Below are 21,927 nucleotides of genomic sequence, written 5' to 3' on the forward strand. Positions count from 1 at the left end.
TTTACTGCTGAGTACTGCAACGCCTTCTGCTTGATATTTAGACAATGTAATCTGTGAGTATTGCACAATAGATTTCGTACGATATTATTAATTTCACACACCTTAGGTGAATGAAAATTTCTTGTTTTTGCTAGTACATCGTTGTGTTCGCTTCTTGGCCTGCGCTCTCGCTTTTCTAACGATCGGCGCCTACCGCAATAATCCAACATCAAAAAAGGATCTGCCCAAGTGGATCTGTACATATTTATTTCTATGGGCCCGGAGGAACGAATGAGCGAGCTGTATGTGTTAAGTGTTCCCCGCAACTTTTTCTGATGTTGGTAACGCCTGTCACCGAGCGAATGGTTCGCGGAAGGAATAACCTCTAGATCACAGCACGAATCCGAGGCTAGACTGTGCTCATCTGGGCTGAGACCAGCTGACGCAATCTTTGCGGCCGAAAGTCAAAGTGTCTTTTTAACTTGGTTCCACTTGGTTTTGTACGATAGACGCTGTCGAACGTGAGTGCTAAAGTACGACTCAGATAGTAAAACACAGCAGCGCAACGGTGAAGATCTGTGTGCCAATCAGTTTTCGTCGGCAAGGCTACATATCGAGAATGGGGCCTCTGGCTTGCTGTTGTAAGCTGTCCAGTGGTGGCCGCATAGGTCTCTGTACCTAAATTTCGGTTTTAGGGACGTTCGCCGTCAGAACAGTCTTGCCGTCAATTAGATTTTGTTTGCTACTTTCAGTTAACGTGGCGATGGTTACCGGTTGACTGGTGGATGGAGCGTTCATGGCTTTGTCAGTCTTCTGTGTCGGATTTTGTTGCTGCTTCAATGTGTGTGTCATGACATAGCAATGTACAGCATCGGTCTGATTATTGTTAGAACGAACTGCAGCAACACCAGACCAGGAATGAAGACAAGCAAATAGTCCTGGATGTCTTGCTCTTTCGACTGCTTTGACGTCAGTTTCTGTGTTTTTTACGCCAAAGAACTTACTCTTGAACATGACAAGCCGACAATCTTCGTATCCCATGGACGAACTGATCGACGTCAGTGCCTGATAAATCAGCACGAATAAGTTCCGTAGCAAAGCACAAACTGTCTAAAAACTTCGTAGATGAAAACGAAGCCGCACGGATAAATGTATGGGTGTGCAACTTCGAGGAAATGAACAGACGCACAGGCTCAGGTGAGGAGAACGTTTGAAGGGTAGCTGGAGAATATTTTTTTTAATTGGGATATCGGATAAGTTTCCACTTGCTGGTTTCGTTGGGTCATTACGGGTATAGGATCCGAGTGAGTTTCGGCCTGTGCTCTTCGTCCTATCCAACTGTTGCGTAGAGGTTACGTCCTCGGCGATTTTTCAGCCGACAGGCCTACTATAAGTAAAACACGTATTTATCTTACCAATTATCCTCGCGCCTACCGTGGCAACAAAGTAGATCGTGTCGACGTCGTTTAATTGATGCCTCGTTTAATTGATTGAAGAACGAGTGTACCCTCAACGGTCATTTAGTTAATATGGCTAATATGTGTATTCATTCTTAGTAGTTCAACACTTGCCGAGGGTACACGACGTAGTTGGAAAGGTTGGATGATTGATGCCAAAGGTAACGGCAGCGAAAATGTAAAAAACGAAAAAGAGCTTTTGAGAAGGAACAGCTCTTGAAGAAGAGGATTCGCATCAAAAGCCAAAGAAGATCTGACGGAGAAGTTGACGCACGAACGCTCACACTGCTTGGTTGAGGGTGGGCTGCGTTGGACATAACTGCGTATGAGACAATTTGGATAATGTTATGTTCCTGTGCAGTAAGATGGCCTTGGTAAGCACATCTTCGATAATAGTGAAGAACATGCAAAGAGGCTAAGCATGAAGAATCTATGTAAGACGAAAAAGAAGTCCGGGAAGTAAAATCTCTTTAAACTTTTATCGGTATATTTGTAGTCTGACAGATACCGAGCACTGAATGGCATACAAATCAAATAGCTGGTATCTTTGATTTCTTAAACGAAAACTGTTTGATTACTGCTGCCTGGAACATTTTGCATTCATCTTATTAACTTCTTATCGATAATGCCGTTTTTTCCGTTGTACTGTTACTTAAGGTCTACCCGCGCCCTTAACGACGCCATCAGACGAACGCTTTTAAGCTGAATAAACAGCCGAGATAGGCAAAGCAGGCCTTTCTATATTTAATGAAATATACAGTTCGCGAACACTTCGGCTAAAATGGCCAACCGGACATAGGGATATGATTATTTATGATTCTAAACCACTGAGTAATCGACAGATGATAATCAAATAGGTGTAGCCATAGTTACTGATTTTCGCCTTTTGCCAATGTACAGGTTAACTAACTACGAGCAGGTTTAAAATAACACAGCGGAGGCAGGCCTGTATAACTCGTCTATGCCTAACATGGAAGGTGAACTCTATTTTATAGAGCAGTCCATTGACACATGTGGCCATTTCGATCGGACAACGTCTGCAACGATGTCGAAGCATGTTTGAATAAAGGTTTCTACGAGATTTTTCCGTACAAGCTACGTTGAGCCTTCGAGCATGAAAGGTAATATGGCGTATGTGTGGCGCGACTAATCTAAATAGCAATTATTATTAGAGCTCTTCATTCTAAAATGCCGAAACGATGTAATGATCCGTCATGGCTAGTTGTGTAGGAAACTCTCATAGGCTTGTTAGCCCGTATATGCAATTAGATACGAGTGGAAACCATAACATTGTACGACGCCTAGGTAGATTAGGTATCGAGAGGACGTCTGCTAGACAATGAACGCGATTTTTAAATTATATCGATATTGAGTTGGAGAAATCACAAAAGTATGCATAATCACACATAGTTAAATTTTAAACAAAAAATACATTTTTATTCACCGACTGCTCGTACGGACAACTAACGACACCCAATACAAACGTTCTGTGGTTTTTACTAACGCAGCTACCGTTAAGATTTCTTTCCGCTCTTGTGCGCCACTATTACGAACGTGAGCTTACGAGAATAAGCACGATTTTGAAAAAATTACACGAATATAAGGTTAGGTTATGTTAGTGATCTGGTGCCGACATCATCGTAATGGCGAAGACGACTCGACATTTTGGCAAGTCGACGAGACCCGTTCAGTACTTTATACCCAAAAAACAATGTATATTTGCCCATTCGGGGCAAGAGATGCCTTGGATACTGCAAAGTTGTAAAGTCAGATGCAAAGCTTCTAATCGATTCTATTCGCGCGGCCGGAAAATATTTTCCAGAGTCGAGCGGCTGGCGTACGTTGTTTATCTAATATGCATAATAGCTGGGTCTAGGTCGTCAAATAAAGGAGGCTATATGCTTTTTATATTTCGTGGCCTAACGTTCATTCGATTACCATGCTTTATGGTCCTGTCAATAGGACAGATATTCTCTCATAATGAATGATCTCGGCCCTTCTCCCAGAGTGTGCAGGGGTACAGTAATTTTCACTGTACTGAATATAAAAATCAATAAAAGAAACATATGTTTTTTTAATTGATTTTTTTTTTTTTTTTTGATATATATATATAGTTAATTGAGGTGGCAGTCATATTCATTTTTGTGTGTCCCTCGGTCTAATGGTTAATTATACGCGATAGTTATTCCTCGCTGAAGAAGTGATTGCCCATCGTCCATTGTCAATTCTATCTGTAACTACTTACAAATTGTGGACTATGAAGATTCAGGTACTTGTATTTAAGGTATTCTTCGCGAATAATTCAGTGGCCGCTAAAGATATAGACGCACTATGAGAAAAATAAATGGGTAGCCATTATTTCTTAGGGGGTGCTTTTAATTGATAGGATGGATAGCCAACTAATCATACTAATAACAAAAGAAGGATGGGAACCATAATGGGGCAAGTCAAAAAAGGGCTTTAATGTGCCTTGCCCGTAAATCCTGCGGGAAAATCAAGCGTGATAAAGGAATGCGGCAATAATTTACCACACAACAAAAAAACGTATGGACGTTTGTTATGACAAAGGTTTTGGTTTGAAGAGCAGATATCGTAGAAAAGGTTCGGCTATATAGAAGATCTACTAAATTCATACTGAATATAGTTGATTTCTGGTCGGCTGTGTCTGAGGGCATAAAGATGCGAAGGCATTTTTATCATATGTTCAATCAACAAGCAAATTTACTTTCTGGTTATTCATTTCCAATGTCCAGCAACGAATCGTAGAGTAGCTAAGGTGTACGTAAATTAATTTTGTGGGCCCATCGCCTCGTGCCATGTCCGTGAAAACTACCGGCGAACGTGAAGTCCATTGCACGGCCCACGTTTGCAAAGAACAAACAAAAATATACCGGAGAAAAAAACACAATCAACATAGCTTGTGTGACGTACACGAAAGGCAACCTGTAAGCTATCTATTAGGTTCGCCCAGCCCACTTAATAAACAAGATGAAGCTGTGGAAAAATAATTCAGAATTGTACACTCCTTGTTTTCCTTTCTGCAGAAAACACTATCAGGCCTGTACCAAACGTAATAAGAGCACCATTAATACTAAATGAGGTAAACATTAGTTTCCTTTGTTGGAAATGCCTTACTCAGGAAGATAATAGATGAATGGTAATTTCTACCCGAAAAAGACACATAGATTGTTATTATTGCCCGATGCCGTACAATAACCACTCTATGCGCGATTTCACCTTATGCAAAGTGTATCACTATAATCCAGCTAAAGTTCATTGAAGGGGCATCTTTTTTTCGCTGTCGGTTGCCGTTTAGCCTAGCACCAGCAAAATTTTTTTGCCAAAGCCCCAGCTCAATAAGCAAGCGAAACTATCAAAAGGGTAATCCATTTCCTTGCCTGCTGGCCTTTGGCTTCTGACTTCGAAACGTCTTCGTTTAGAAGCCATGCGTCGATATCGAGTCGATGACTGTTTTGAGGGATTGCTGGCTATCACTGGGAGCGGTTGCGTTTCTGATGTCAGCAATAAACATTCGTTGAAACTGCAGGTAGAACTCGTCTGAACGTACCTGAAGTGTCCGGGCGAGTGATCTGTCTTCACTTACCATACTGCTTTACGATATCGACGTCCTGTTCATCTGGCTTTATCGGGCTCAAAGTCTACAATATGCACAGATGGGCATGTTATACCTTTCGAGAGAGGAGCCGTCCTTATATTGTTACGCTAGATGGAGACCAATCGAATTTAATGATAAGAACGTTCTAAATGTGTTTTATTTAGTACGATGTCTGATGTCATATTGTAGAATTACTTTAGACTTAGATTTATTGTAGACCCTATTTTATGTGCTGCCTCTTCTCGTTCCGTAGATGTGACACTTGCCGTTCCATGCTTCGTTATATGAATTGAAAAAAGAAAAACGAAAATCTTAAATTACTAGAACACTAGGCACAAGTAACAAAAATCCACGATGTCGTGGCAACTATTAGAATTCTTGATGGACCGCGTGACTAACCGAGCGGGATTAGAAGAGAATGTGTGTTTATAGATTCACAGTAACTTTCTCATACGGTTTAGCACAACAGTTAGTTGAACATAACTTAGCCATAAACAGTTGTTGTGATAAGTATATTACCCTGAAGTAGGCCTACTGGAAACAAGACAGACCTCCAAGAAGAAACAAAAGAATATACGAATATCAAGGATGATAGTATCAACAATAGGCCAAAGAAGGAGGGCAAGCACAATGCATCTCATCGAAAACAACGAGCAGGTGTTCGTTAGGGGGGCGGGGGGGGGGGGGGGGAAATTGTAATATTATTGTTATTGACAACGGTTATAATAAAACCCACATACAAAAATACATCATTTTTAAGTACGCAGTTACAGAGGACAATTTCAACCATTTCGAACATTACATATAGAGCTTTCGACCGTCCTTGGCAAGGCATTTCAATAAACTTTAGTGGTGCCAGATAGTCCTATCTGGATTTGCGTTAAGCGTAAACCTTCTTGGACAAAATGAAAAGGCAAGCCGATCGATTGATTTTATTGAGCCTCAGAATTGGCGGGAAACATGTCTGGAAAGTCTGAAACAACGCGCTTTATATAAGACTCTACCCCTTTCATCAAGGGACTCCATTATAGAGCGACTAACGACATGATCCAGTCTTGAAGTTCCCTAATTGTTGATAATGGGCGTTGGTTCATTTGTCTGCGTTATGTATGGGGAGCGTGTCTCCCACAATGAAATAACAACCTATAACTCTCGAAACTTCTGAATTCAATTTATAGGTAGGATTAATTAGTAATTTTTTAAGATTCTTAACTGATTTTAAATTCAGAACTACTATTCAACAACAACATCCGTACAAAGTCTTTTGTACGAATCAGAAGTAATTAAATCATTTGTGCATGTGCTCAGCTCAGTCTACGCGGTGATGGCTGAAGTTCCCTCGTCACTAATTAAACAATCAAGTGTCAAGTATTATCGGATTCTAAGCCGCTCACGAAGTTACTGCTAATACCTTTTAATAGTAAATGTTCTACGGTGACAAATAACCCTTGACGTTGCATATGCACGCCTTGAGAAGCCGCTGCACTTGGGCAATGCTTACTAGTCATAGCTAGACCTTTAAAGAAGGGGGGCCATTCCTTTAGGCGGCACGTTCTTTACAAGAACCACAACTCTGGTCACAGCATTACACCGAGCACACTTGAGATAGAACGGAGGAAAGACTGAAAAAATATTTCGGCAAGATGTTTAGATACTGTATCTGACGGATTGCATTTGGAAACCTTTAAAGGAGCAATATTTGTAGAATACAGAACTGTGTACACAACGATAGAAGCTAAAGAGCAATTAGAAAAACATGCTTTTTTCAAATGTTCCTAGTATATTTCTTTATTTCGTCTTCCTCGTAACTATTTATTTGTTTTTATTTTTATCGTAGTTCGAGTAGTTATTCCTGCTATTGTACAGAAGGGCTTATGGTAATGACTCGGTTTTCAGGCATAAGCCTATAGAAAGGTAGCTTCAATCAAAAGGAAAGCAACACTAATCATAAATGGAATAGGCAACATTTTCAAGATAGGAATCTTTAGTAACCGCAGGTTGTACTTCTTAACGGTGATACATATATGCACGCTCATCCCGCTCCAGAAAAAAACACTAGCCTGGGGCAATTGCTACCCTCAAACGACATGAATATTTTTATGTCATAAGGGTCTGGTGCGTATATGTGTACGATTTTTAACACTGTTTAACTTTCTTTATTTCCAATGTTGCTGGTTCTAATTGAATTCAGCTGTTTGAATGAGGTGTTGGAGGTAATTTATGAATGCCTCAGAAGGGGGTTATTTCATCCTGAGGTGCGCAGGTGGGGCCGATCACGTACACGAAAGAAGTTCAGAATAAGTGAAAAACTTTATTTGTACGATTATAACTATTAGGTGAATTTAGAAACATCCAGCAGCAATAGTTACGGTGCCTGGCATCATAACCTTTGTATAGGTACATTTTACAAAAACTGCTATTTTTGATATAGTATTGGAAGAATAGGCGCTGTCCACACAAAATTTCTATGATTTGGCCTGAATTTCTTCCTTTCTTTTTTTCCGTATGTTGTAATGTTAAGATGTGAACATATCAGTCCATCTACATATATTTCGTAGCTATGCTTCCTACGGATACTTTTTATCAAACGTAGTCCGTTGTCACTTTTTTGCCGGTTTCCTCGAACTAAAGCCGTTCTCGGTATTGCTTTCGGTGGTCGCTACTGACGGTTACATGTTGCCGCGGCTGCTGCTATCGTGATCGGCAGTTGTATTGTATTGGTTTTTGCAATCGTGTGGCGGATCGTTCTAAGCGCCATCGAAAGAGAACCGCTACACAAGACGCCAACACAGTAAAATGCCACTCGCTATCTTTAGGATCTACTATATAAATCTGTGTTTGGTTCGCCACGAGGCGCGCTTCGGGGTCCTTGTTTTTCATGTGGTTAGCCGGCGCGTGCGGCATCTTGCCGTATCCCATTGCTTCGTATCTGGTCCCCCAACCCTCTACCCCATCTGTCTCTTATGTGCACAAGAATGAACAGAGACGAACAAAACAAACAGCTTGAAGAACGACTACGAAATTTACTGGGCTAGTCGTTGATCGTCCATTGTGCTCCATCGTCTCGATAACTGCAGACCTACGGAACGAATCTTCTCTGTGTGCTCTGTTGCTTCAGTGGCTATTTCGGTCAGTTGGCAAAGTAAGCGGCTTATTGTCGTAGCTATATCGTAAATACGTACTCCTAAAGAGCAGCTAGAATTAGAAAGAAAGCTGCTTAACATGGCCAGGCACGGGCCCAGTCTAATCTTTAAGAACGTCTGCCTGTCATTTCTTCTGGACATCGTGGTAAGTGACGCACTGCTTACCCGACGTCAAACACGGATGACGTGCAAATGCCGATGTAGTCGCTCATCGTTCCGTGACGGACAGCACCGATTTTCTATGTTTGTCTGCCGGTGACGGCGCTAGAATTGACACTGCAAAGAAAATGTATCACTTCAACGAACCACTCAGAATATAGTGCTCTGATATTAAATGCTGTCGCTAGCTCCATTGCTACCGCTGTGGCTGCCTGAAGAACCAAAAAGTAGGGAAAAATCAGAAGTCGATGATTTGGAACAGTCGTAACGATGAAGACCAAAAGGAGGAGCAGCAAGTAGAGTTACGGCTGCGGAACTAAATCGGCTTCGACTTTTCGACGTCGGCGGCTTCCGCTGCAGAAAAAGTGAGTGTAAACGCCACGCGACGTAATGAGTAACTAGACAGGAATGGGCAATGAGGAGGACGTTAGAAAGGACCTGGCGTGGAAGATGACGAGGCAAAAATTCACTGGAATAATTACGGTACCAGAGTACGTAGCCGCGTGTTGACATAGTGGAGCATCGCTGGGACGTCTGTAGAGCGACAATACCTGAAGCAATAGCGTGCAAACCCCCTGATAGCTGTTGTTGCAGAGCTGAACTAATATCACTTTTAAGCGAAGCGCGAATCACAGCCATAGTTTCCAATACATAAGCGCAATGTTTGAGAGCATTGCAGGAGAAGAAGGTCAGCGTTCTGGCGCGAATGGTTAAATAATTGCGTATACTAAAAGGGACATGTGATAAGCTATGATTATTAAGCTAAGTTTTCCTTCAAATTTTGCCCGAAATCTTCGTAACAAGGATAAAAGGTTTACGGTAACGCTTGCAGCAGAGCAAAATGGGTAGAAACTACATTTGGTATTAGCAGACGAGGTACAAATGCACGCTTAGGATACCTGAAGAACGTACGACTTTCAAGAAGAAAATGCTGAAATTATTGTTTTCATGAGTGAAAATGACTATAATTGTTCTTATCTGAATTCACGGTAACAGATGCAGATTGCCTCGTTGACACCAATTCAAAGAGAAACGGTTTAGAGAGAAACTACTGTGGAACAGATAGAACAGGTTTAAGGAGTTTTAAAATATGGATGGGTCAAACTCACACAAATTAAAGAGCAAATGAGCCTTTGATATATTTCCTAAAAATAGTGTTGCAAGGCATCCACATCCAACACTGGTTCCCTGTAAAAAAAAAAAAACGTTGACGAGTAAAAACCATCAGGAGGACCCACCAAAGACGCTTGTGTCGAAAATGATTCAGGTACCGAGAAATTCTGAAGGGTGCAAACAACCTGCCCTCATCGTCGATTTCAATGGAATAGATGAAGAACTAATTTTTCGTTATGATCGTGGGTGACAACAGCGACTATTCGGTCTAATAGTGCCTCGCATCATTTCCACCTGATTGGGTACGCCATGAAACAAAAGTGAATCAAGAGTAAACGGAAGATGCAAACGCCTTGCAAATTTTAGGTCAGTTATTAGAAGTAACGATTGACTGGGTGTATAATCGGGGCAATGGCCGCTCGAAACACCTGCCTCAATTGAAAATCTGTCGTCGGTATAAGTTAGATATTTGTCGGCAACGGTCGCAATCGCCGCTATTCTATCTGATCAGGTTTGTGCTTCATTGAAGTGGAGGTATACGACTAGAGGGAAGTCCCTTCAACTAATTAAAAAGGCTTTGTAGCTATATTTTGTAATTGTGAATTATAAAAAAAAAATAGCTACAAAATGTAATCTAAAGGTAAATGATTCGTCGATAAATCTTCTCAGCGACGATTTTTTCTTGATTTTAATTTACATTGATTTATCCTATTAGATGCTAAAATACAGCGGGGGGGGGAGGGGGGTAGCGTTCAGTCTAACTCCGAGCGCCGTGGTTGCTAAATACTGAACCGCTATTATCGATGATAATTAGCTTGTCTCATCGTTTGTCTACGTAAATTTCCAAACCCGTTCTAAATAACCACACGTAATAACCGTGTGTTCAACCCCATCTCGTGATTCCTTCAGTCTTCAGCGTAAGCCCCCCCCCCAGTATGAGCCTTGATGCACCGTCCGTAAGCCATCATTAGTACGCAGAACCAATAGAAATTGTCTGCACAATTGGTAAATTTGTCTTATGTAAATTCCGTTTTCTTAATGTAATTCGTTTCGTGCACGTATGCATAGAACTGATGTAAAGGTAAACGTCACGCTGGGACACCCCAGTGTATTTCAACAGACAATTGTCAGGTCGGCAACATACACACATTTTTTAGATGTTGTCTTCGTTGATACTTGTTGCGCCCCGACTGGTATAGCCGGAAATAGAGGTTAATTCCCTAATTCGAATAAAGACACGGAGAAGCAATGTACTTCTGTTTCTCAGGCCATCCTTAAAGCGAAGTCAGGATTTAGACGGGATGTGTTTTTGTAAGAACGTGTCCCTCGTTAGGTAAGCTAAGTGAGCTGACCGAAAAACACTGAAGCATGAAACACTGCTGGGTACATTCGCACAATGATAGAGGTACCGGACGAGGGCAAATTTCGTTAATGAAAGATCTACTCATTTAGTTTACCGGGTGGTATTGTTGCATTAGGTGATATATCATCTAAAGATCGAAAGCTCGATATTTTGCCAAGAACGATATCTGGAAGCATAATTGCAGCGAAATAATTGTTCTATCAGAGTTTTATCTAGAAAATCTAGATAAACCACTTGGTAAGCTGTGGACAATGAATTTAGATTAATAATGAATAGTAAATGCGTCTTACTAGCTGATCTTATACTCGATAATTGACACAAATTGCATTGTCTTTTCTAATGACGCGGACATTTTGAGGCAGCAGGGTCAGACCGGATTGCCGCAGCGGTCTGTCATCGATTAAATGAAGCATATCTACCTCCCAGGCCCTTGATGGATGTATCAAATAAAGCGATACGTCGGTTTGCCGGTCGAGAGGCTATAGGACATTGCGAAAGGCCTGCCTGGTCCGCGACATCATTATTAAGTATAGGCACTGGCCGTTATAAAGTAGCCGGTTACGTTAATTATGCTTCATGTTTGGAAATCCTTCGTGGCTGCCACGCTGATAGGGTTCGTGACATTTGTGAAGGTGTATGGATCATATTTGGCCATTGGCACCGATTTGTATTTCAATGCGTATGCAAATTTTCTCATGAGTACAATGTTTTTTTCTATCCTTCATCGTTCAGACCGAGGTTGCGGTGCAATCCAAATATAGTCTAAACGTGAATTGCGATAAAAACGAAGAGTTTTCTTCTTAAGTTAAGTTGATGTTATCGTTTAGTCGTCTATTGTTATCATCGAATCGTCGAAACAGAGTATACCCTTATGAAGTTTTTCTAAGAACAATGTACGCGTTGTGTGAAACAATAATTCTAATTAGGACAAACGTTATGGCAATATGTTAATCAAGACCAACCAGTCAGCGTCGACTAGTCGTCCCATGTGTGGTTACCGTGGGCTAAATGTGATCCATATATATGGGTAACGTTGGATGTTGTTAATATAGCTGTTAGTACTGGGCTTATTTTTGCCGTGACTATATCGAAGGCCCACTGCGGAGTGACGATACTACCCTAAATCATTACTATTATAGCTCGTAAGTTCGTTTTCTTCTAATAGTAGTTATAGTACATATCGTTGAGTCGGAATTATTCACGGTCAGTATAGCGCAATGGTTCTATGTGCCGCTTGCGAAAACGTGTCCGCAATAAAATAGTGGCTCGTGAAAGATAACCCACAGGGATTTCGTCCGTTACCACGGCCGCTGTCAATCGATTACTTCGCATTATCTTTTTTCTCGACCAGCTTCTCCGGAGAGATAATTCAGCTTTCGTTGTGGCTTAACGGCGTTACGATCATATCTATAGGGACTTTTATCTCTGTATTATTGTACGCCACAATTAGTCATAGAATATTAGACGGAACAGGAAGACGGGGCGTGTGCATCTGTGTTGGAATATTTTAAGCTGATTTCAGCTAGCGTTGGACGCCTTTTGCTTAATAGAAATGTCACTGATGATCGTTTTCTGATGGGCTCACTCAGAAGATGTCCCTATGGATACGTCGAGTGTTACGGAAGAGAAGCATAGGGCCAAAACTAAATGACAAAGTATCTCGGACGAACGTAAAACATCCAAATATTAAACTAATAAAGACAGAACGAAGCGACCAGCAGCTAGCAGTGTTGCATAGAATTTATTCTATGCTGGTAAATTTGCCAGGCCGCTATAATCCGTACGTGTGTGACTGCGTCGTTGCTTACTTCAAAGGTGTTAATAAATGAAATAAAATGGTTAAATAAAAAAAGAACACAGAAGTTAGAACAAGGAACTTCCCGTGTGTTAGCGATCAGTTCTCGTCAATGCGTTCGGACGTTTGACATCGATGTAATGAGTTACGACAACGAACGTTTCCTATTTCTAAGTTTTAAAAGCAGACAAGAAGCCCAACGTTTTTACGTGGTAACTACGTACACGTCCAGACAGAAAACGGTAAATTGATCACGCACTACTTGATAAAGTGGATATAGATTAGATATAGTAGAAAACCCAGTAGCTGCTTTGTAACTATTCGATGATCTTAGTAATATATGTGTAATAGTCAGCAAGGACCATACTTACACATTTGTTTCTATGGCTATTTGTTTCGTGTACACCTGAGATAAACTGCTCACAAGGACAGAGATACTTTTCATTTTACCAAAGCACTTTGTATCAAAAAACGATGTCACGTACTACGAAACACAATATGCTCGTGCTCGTTCCTGATGACTCATCTGACTTCCGTTGGTCAGTGTCTCCTTACTTCGCTACCCTCATCAGTACCTGTTTTTTGCGACCGTTTTATGGACGCATGCGAGTTAAATGAATAATTAAATCTATTTTTCTGCACATTTGTTTGAGGATAATAGTGCCGTAGACACGAACCAGTATTGTCGCTGCATGTTCTGGATATTACGAATGCCGTCACTGATTCATTCAATGGCAGACCCTTTGGTTGTGATGACTGACCGATATAGCATGTTTTACTTATGAAGACGGCTCATGTAAGCCAAAGTGGCTCATTTATGGATACGTACGAGAGCATTCATGCGTCTCTCGGCCTGGCCAGGCTTTTTCGGTCTTTGTTTCTTTTCGAAAAACAGACAGGAAGCTGTTGTTGTTGTTATTATGGGTATAGCGATAGCTCTAATACTTTCGAATACACGGAAGCGTTTACGGTCGGAGATACCCGATAAGGAACTCATTCTAGCGTTGAATAAAAAGCTATCACTTTTTGTACGAATGGTTTTATGTTATGGTGCACATGACTGGCTCAATGCTTTTGGTGTCTTGGCGCTTTGCGGTCCCGTACGCGACACCGCAGCAGGCGGCCGTTTCGCCTGTCGCTAATGCGCCATGACCCATCGATGTGGCACTGATTTGCTATATGCTTTCTGTAACAAAGTCCTTTGTACTAGGTAGTAAAGGGTTGAGAAAATAGGAAACGATAATTAGGCAATGACCGAAAACTAAAATAAATAGTTATAGTCATGAGCATGTTAATTGTTAAGATGCTTTAATAACGTCCAGACGCTTGAGCGTAATGTTACGGCCAACCTATTGTGGATAACAGAGACGCTTGTCAATGCTACCAGGAAGTCAGTAACAGAAAACATTACCTGAAACCTGCGGATGCGGAAGTTAGCCCGTGTTACTAATGAACATGCGATAACATATCAACCATATAATAGAGCTCTTGTTTATAGTAGTTGAGCATCTGAATTTCTAACTAGACTGATATATTGTACAGTGATAAATATAGTTGTCTAGGTAGGCAACACCGGAAGAACGTACAATTTCTGATTTGAACTCTGGTTTGTTACAGATTTCACCATCCGGATTCGGTCTCGGCGCTAATCCCGTGAATTACGACAGCCTTACGAAGCCATTCTTACGTAAATCCTATGTAAATTTTATCAACGATGTATGTACCACAAACACACACTATATTCCTGCTTCGAGATGCCCAGTTTAGCGAAAGCGTTGATTTTTTTGGAGAGAGCTATTATAACAATAATAGATTGCCATTATCAGTTTGGATTTGTGTAAGTTTAGATATTCTACCTGTCTTTTTCGTATGATTATAAATTAAACCCGATTTTACTTCCGATCTGCTCGAGCAGACGTTTTGAATAATCAGTTCTGAGCTTTCATCCCTTCTCCACTTCCCTATCTGCTCTTACGGAAATAGGTTAGAAAAATTACACACAGTTATGTACAACATACGCGTATCACTACTATTCAGTTGGTGTTCCACAGGCAGCCGAAGGATCTCTTGAAACCTTCTGATCTTTCGTTTTGGCCGTTTCATTGGCTGACTGCAACGATCTAAGTTTTTGAGCTCCGCACGCTATAGATGACCAATATCGATAAAAACTGCCTATAACTAGTTGTATGTACATGCGTTTCGTGACGTTTCGGAGAGAGTTTTTGTTGTCAGGTTTAAATTTGCCTTGGATTCCCCAATTCAGGAATCAATAAGCTCAACAGCAGATGAGTTTATTTCCTGCCATTACATTTCCTTTCCATGTACGTTTTTCTCTATGATGTTACAGGTGGTCCGCATCCTCAGAGAAAACGACAACCACTACAGAATCGAAGATACAGGCGAACTGTTGTACGAATATGAGAGCCGTTTACTAAAGGCATATACGATTTTTGTACAATTAAACGTTTATTAAGTCAATTAAATTATTAAGTATAACTTTATATAGTTCATAATTGAGTTCAATGGAAGTTCGGCTATTATAACCCTCATGAGTCGTTAAACATCGAGTTGGTTATATAATTAAGTATATAGTTTTCGCTGTACGATCCGCTCGGAATACTGTGCTTGGTTCGGATCCATCGGTGACCTTGCTGAGTTCGTGTTACATTTTTGATCCCACACAGTTTTCCGAGCTTCATACGCGCAACCTCACTCGCGATCGTGTCGTACTTCCATTAAGTGAACTGAAGATCATCACGCCGAATATCCTGTGGGAAGAGCTGCTTGGCATGGTCTTCAAAAACACTCGTATTAACAACCAGTATCGGGTGATTATCGAAAATGTCGAATATTTCAAGTAAGTAGAATTCAACTTTTTTCAAGCGATCTTTCGGGTTAACTGCCTCATGAGTGAAACTATCCGATATTGCGGCGTTTGTTTTAACAAATTCACAAGATGTTTCGCGGAGTACGCAAGCTAAATGTATCTCTAAAATTCGACCAAAAAAAAAATCAGAACCTTTAAAGGTAAAAAAGTTTTAAAAAAACATAATGGCAGTTCACTTGATTCATGCAACTTCTAGAGGATTAATCAATCTATTTCATCAACCAGAAAATTTGTTTCAATATATAAACCTTGTCCAGTATTCGGGTTTGAAGTCTATTCATGGAAGTCGCTAAGCTGACTGGGATGACTTTTTACCTACGTTCAACATTGGAAATTGAGTGTTGCAAATCGAGACAGCCAAGTTATTTACTTTTGATAAAACTACAAAGTTACATGTAAAAAGTAGATTGTTGTATCATAAAACTCATGAAAACAATGGAACATTACTATATTATTTTCTTTCTTTTTTTTATATTATTTTCATAAATATCCAATATCATAGGCATTATTTTACACTGATGCATAGATAACAATGCATGTAAAGCGATACGTGGACTACCCCACCGTTTTCGAAATGATATTTCGGTGATTAAATCCCGTTAAGGGACAGCAGAAAAATTGCCCACCAGTGATATTTTGGTGGTCATCTGAGAAGTATTAATAGTAATATATGTGTTTACAGGCAACTGCGTAAGGTTCTGTCGACATCCGATGTCGATCTTAAAAGTCGTTACATAATGTGGCACTTCGTTCTGAAATTTACGCCGTTCTTGGGCAAAGAGATCAGGCTTCTCGAGGCTAAGTTCCGTGCTGAGATTGCCGGTACTGAGGTCAACAAGATCGACCATCAGGTACTTTCAGAATGAGCAGCTCGGATCTCTTCTAATGTAGTCTCATACTGTCAAAATGGCTAAAAAATTGTGTTTTTGTGTGCCTCGACGAGCGAAAAATCGATGCTTTTATTGGCTAGCACGAATATTGAAAAGCTATTTAAATCACTTTCAGGTTAATTAATGCATCTGTCTGCCCTACTTATCTAATATATGTGTTCCTACCTCATTAATTATGAATTCATTTAGACCTCGTTTGTCCATTGCCTGGACCTCACCAATGAGTTTTTCGGACTTGGTCTGGCTCATTTGCACCAACACCGCTTTCATCTCACTGCAAACAAGCAGGAGGCTGAACGACTTCTCAACAAGATACCCGCCCTGGCTCGTAGGCACGTTAAAAACGTAGCATGGCTTAAGGATTCATACCACAAAGTGGATGATCGTCTTGATGGTCTGAATGTCAAGATTGGATATCCTGATGGAGCTAACACTGAAGAGAACGTGAGTCTGCGGATCGCCTTTATTTGACTGGCTAAATTTCAAGATAAAACGGCGAATTTGTTGTGTTTTTTTAAAAACATTTCAACATTCATTGAACTCCTGGCTAACTAATGTACTCGTTCTAGAAAGGACTGTGTAAATATCTTTATGGCGGTCTGACTTCGTTGTAACCTAAATTTTCTACAATCTTTGTTTACAGTTACCGGTGAACAGCACATACAGAAAAATGATACTTATGATCATTAATGAAACAAATGATCCTTGGATATTAGCGAATGATATAGGAAAACAATATCGGTAACGATAAATGGGGCGTACCAACGCGATGCAACGTAACTGATGTACATTTGCATTGCATTACTCTAGTACGATGAACTCAAGCTTCCGTTCAGCAAATAGTTTCACTGTTTGCCCGTCTACGATTTGCCCCTTTCGGTCGTTTCGAGCGAAGTGAATTACTGATCCAGCAAATGTGTTTGGTCACGCATACGTATGCTTACAGGCTTTCGTCTACTATCGAGATGCTACGTTAAATCGAGATTTCTTCGATAACCTCATTGAGCTATTTAGGCTAAGGCAGAGATGGATGGTAATGGCGGTCAGTGACAACGCGTTGGATAAGAAAGATCTAGCGATTCAGCTACTCGGTTGGACGGTGCCACCACTGTCCCTACAGCCGTACTATTCGTATAGTTTCAATCAGGTTAGTTGTCCGTGTTTCACGCAACCAGCTAGCAAAAACTTGAAATTATACGGGTAACAATGAAAATATTCTCTCCGTATTTTCTTGTGAAGGATACTTTCAAAGGATTTTTAAGGACAATTCAAACCAAATTATTCTCAGTCGAGTAATAACCTTCGACAATGTAATAGTCTTCTTTTCAGTTTTCTCTTATTGTCATTTGTAGTATATTTTGCTCGTCTACATTTTTTACAGATGCAAAATAAAGACTCCCAAAGTTACAGGTGACTGCTATCTCACTATATATATATATATATATATATATATATATATATATATATATATATATATATATATGAGTTTTTACCTGCCTTCTTAAGACTAAATCTTTGAATCTAATGTAATTAGTGCTGTTACCCATTTTTCAAATGACTCTTACTCTACAGGTGTCTGTACCAATGGGTATGCTGTCTCAGCCCATTTTCTCAGCTGGGCAAAACGCCGGACTACAGGCAGCCGCCATTGCTGTCGTCGCTCAAGAGGCACTAAAATCCATCGACCGTTTTGGACTGCAGTTTAGTGAACATGGAGCTGTGGCCGACACGACCTTTGAGGCCCTGGGAGATCTATTAACGTGTCTAGACAGAAATACCGAAAATGAACTGCACTCCTACGGCATTTTGAATAACTTTCTTGAGGAGGCGGTTTCCGACATTGCCGGGCTACAAGTGGCGCTGCAGATGTTGGATGAGTCTTCGACGCCATCGAAGTTACCCGGCCTTGACTTCAACGCTCGACAGTTGTTCTACATTGGGTACGGTCAGTTGATTTGTGCAAACATGGCCGACAAAACGATTGCGCAGCTAAACCGAACGCTGACGAGAACGCCGGAAAGACTTCGCCTACATCGAGTACTTCAACAGACACCCGATTTCGCTAACGCGTTCGGGTGTAGTGTATCGAGTCGTATGGTTTCGCGAGAAGTGTGTGACGTTTGGTAGGCAGCGAAATACATGAACAATGTACATCATATTTTCTTCGATTTCGCTCCGTTGAAACGGACATATAAGCACTAACGACGACCGTCCTTTGCTGGATCTTCTGTAGTGGGCGATTAGGTATATGTCAGTCATCAGGAGCAACGCTTAAATACTGTTTGGCCCTTCATCGTCTTAGGCGGTGACGGCACACAGCTAGCTCCCTTGATCAGTTTCGCCGTTTTGCAAAAAAAAATTTTCAGGAGAGCTTCATGCATATTACTACTTCATTTCTATACTACACATGTGCTCCATCGAAGACTGCGGACGAATTTCTAAGATAACAGCTTTTTTTTTCTAAAGCCTACCATCATCACATGCCCGTTCACACTGATTGATAGTCTCAACGGGTTCCACGTCGCATTCCGAGTAAGGTACGCAGCACTGGTAGCAAGCGAAATATTGAGATTATATTGTATGATTATGATTGCGTCCACCTCCCATGAACTGGTGGCAGCAAGCAATTATCATTGCTACCCAACAGCTGTATATGTGGCTGCAAGCGTGTTGTACAACTGACCGGTTTCTCTCCATTAATAATGAACGCCTGTCGAATATGATGTACTTCAAGAAAGCAGTGACATAAGCGTGCCCCGTTGCTCTTCAGCAAAAGAATGAACGTTTACCTCATTTCCAGTAGGAACTATGACGCACATAGTAACATCCTGGGCGACGAGGAAATAACTTACATACATACACACATGCAGACACACCATGTATATTACGGCACCTACGCGAGCTAACGCCCCCCTTATGAAATAGGACTGTCCCTGGACTTACAAGTCCGTTAAATGTGGATTTCATTAAAAGATAAAGAGAGCGATTCAACAGGTCGAGAAAGCCAATGATATTCAACGAAACAGGACACTGACAACAGCTACATGGACTGCCTATGGAAAACAAATACGATGACAACGGAATCGTGAAGTGTACTCTGTTGCTTAGAACGCCCGTAGCTTCATTCGGTGATTATGCCTATGCAATCATCGTTAACTAATACGCTATCGTTATAAGTTACGCATTTCATGGAAGTTAAGCGTTCAGAACAGCGCTGCTGGATTTGATAGTTTCCTTGTTCCTAGTACAATTGACACAGCTAAGGAGAAAATCGAGCCCCGAAAATTGTGTTCGTTTCACCTATGGTTTTCTTATTTTTCGTCCATAATTTCGTTACCTTTCGTAAAGCATATAGGAGGTTACTAGAAAAACAGGAGATCACATTAAAAAGGTCTTGATAATTTCCAAAATAACGGACCCGTGATCGAAGTGAATAGGATAAGTGGTTATAACGAATATGCGTTTCGAAGTTGCGGCGCGTTCCCTCGAAATGCAATCAACCTTTATTATCTATTCTCCATCCTTTAGATGTACGTAGACACAGCAAGTTTAGCTGTGACATTTGTGTTTTAAATGATCTTTATTATTGATATCAATTATAATAACGGTCCGTTTGGTGAAAAAGGCACCTGCTTTCTTCAGGTGGTCAGGTCAAAGAGACGTCAAAGAGCCTACCTACTAGTTGACTCACGCTACAATTACATGGATTCATGGCGGGAATACTGTCTAAAAGATTGTTCTTTCAACGTTAGGCCGCAGTTATAGTGCATAGGAGCCGGACATGGGCGAGGGGCTTATGCAGGTTTCAACTTACGTTTTTCATTTAGATACGCAGAACGAGACTAGTAGTAATAAGTTGGTAGTATTCTCACTGTTTGTACCCACGTAAGAACTGCAACGATTAGTTAAATACTGTCGCTTTCTCGTTTGATCAGTTCCTTAAATTAACGGATCTTTGTTTTTATGAAGGCGAGGCTTGTCCCTTGAACGCGAACAATATTCTAGAACAAATTAATAATCCTTATACTGTAATCAAGATTTTGTAGCCACAATGATTGTCAAGCCAGGCAACTCAATGGGGAAAATGCCCTAAGTAAATTCTATGCTTTGACATATCAGGCCAAATTTTCTGTTTTGAATGTACCGCCCTAGGCGATAATATTGTGTTAGTTACGTTCATAGTCACATACGCATGTATACGATACATGCTAAGAGTAGAGGGACATGCGTACGTTTGGTTATATTTCAGAGTTAAGACGCCACCGTATAAAAGGCTTTCGCATATTAAATAATATAATATTTATATTCGTAAAGGGTGTGGTTATAGAGTGACCACCACAGATAAGAACCAATACACCTAGCAAATTTTTGTTTTATGAAACATAAATAAACGAAAAAAAAAATGTAGATTGTCACCAGAGCAGGGATTTAGCACGGTAGGGAACATGAAGGCTCAGTGTTGAAGATAAGGAAGGGGGGCGAAGAAATAATTATTTAATTATGTAGATTCATACACAATGTATTTGATAGATAGGTAGAATCTTGAAAAATCAAACGTTGTTGTCTATAATAGTTGCAGTAGTTAGTAATGATAACGGTCCAATACCCTAAATATCTATGAAACACATAGGTTTGAAATAAAGAGGAGAAATCCTTAAATTCGTAACAAGATGATGATAGTTATCCTTATTATTTTTGCAATTCTTATTACTGTATAAGCATATCTTTAGCCAACAGAAAATTAGAAATGCGTGCGTCTACCCGTGACGAATTAAATGTATAATGGTAAAAATCATGCACAAAATAATCAAATGAAGCTTAATGTCCGATAAAAAAAAATGATAAGCCACTACAATAAAACATATATATATATAATGTCGATTATTTAAAGAACTATAAAGACGTGAACTTGCTTTTACTTTTTGCTCGTTAGGAACAGTCTGGGATTCCTATTTAATTGTGATTAATATTCCCTTTTGGCTACTTTTCTCGGTAGCGGTGTCCAAAGCTGATAGACAATATAGTATATGTGTATTTTATCTTCATCGGCTAGATCGAAAGCTAACTGACAGAAATTTATCTTGACATCGTTAATCGTTCGAAGTTAATGTTAGTCGTAAGAAAAAACGGTGATTCTTGTAATAGAACATTCCACTAATAGGTGTCGTTCCCGTTTCACAGTGAGCTTCATCAGAAACTTCTCCATGTTGCCCTTTCCAAGTGACTTATTAGTTTTGAAATAGATTCGGACAACTGAACCTTTAACTGAGGAAATGAACGACTGCTCGTTTTAACTTCACTTGCGATATACATAATGGGGCACTCAAGACTCAAGAAAACCTCAGCCGGTCATTTGGTCGTCGCGTGTGTACATCCGCCATCTTGAGTATCAGGAAAACGCCAGTCCCTTCTAAGACCAAACAGCAAAAAAACATTATAGCGAAAAAGCGCTGCCTTATTTTGAAAATATGAGCGAAGAACAGATAAAACTAGAAACTTCTGTTTTTTGCCTGAAGTTAACAATC

At 40.4% G+C, this 21,927-nt stretch overlaps 1 protein-coding gene across 4 annotated transcripts in view; it reads left to right on the forward strand.

Annotated features, from left to right (window-relative positions):
- LOC111252514 (neprilysin-1-like) overlaps positions 1–21,073 on the forward strand; it is a 59,170-nt gene extending 38,097 nt beyond the window's left edge. For 2 of the 4 annotated variants that reach the window (XM_086992283.1, XM_086992284.1), the window contains exons 3-9: positions 14,243–14,341; positions 14,973–15,062; positions 15,310–15,482; positions 16,195–16,363; positions 16,592–16,846; positions 17,349–17,549; positions 17,975–21,073. In XM_086992283.1, coding sequence (XP_086848409.1) covers positions 14,243–14,341; positions 14,973–15,062; positions 15,310–15,482; positions 16,195–16,363; positions 16,592–16,846; positions 17,349–17,549; positions 17,975–18,529 — 1,542 coding nt within the window. In that variant the 3' untranslated portion in view covers positions 18,530–21,073. Of the gene's footprint in view, positions 1–12,335; positions 12,868–13,391; positions 13,422–14,242; positions 14,342–14,972; positions 15,063–15,309; positions 15,483–16,194; positions 16,364–16,591; positions 16,847–17,348; positions 17,550–17,974 lie in introns of those variants that run through there. The other 2 variants (XM_086992285.1, XM_086992287.1) reach the window with 2 other exon arrangements.
- The last annotated feature ends 854 nt before the right edge of the window (positions 21,074–21,927 follow it).

Source organism: Varroa destructor, unplaced genomic scaffold (genome assembly GCF_002443255.2).
Source record: "Varroa destructor unplaced genomic scaffold, Vdes_3.0 BEIS01000006.1, whole genome shotgun sequence".
NCBI classification, from domain to species: domain Eukaryota; kingdom Metazoa; phylum Arthropoda; class Arachnida; order Mesostigmata; family Varroidae; genus Varroa; species Varroa destructor.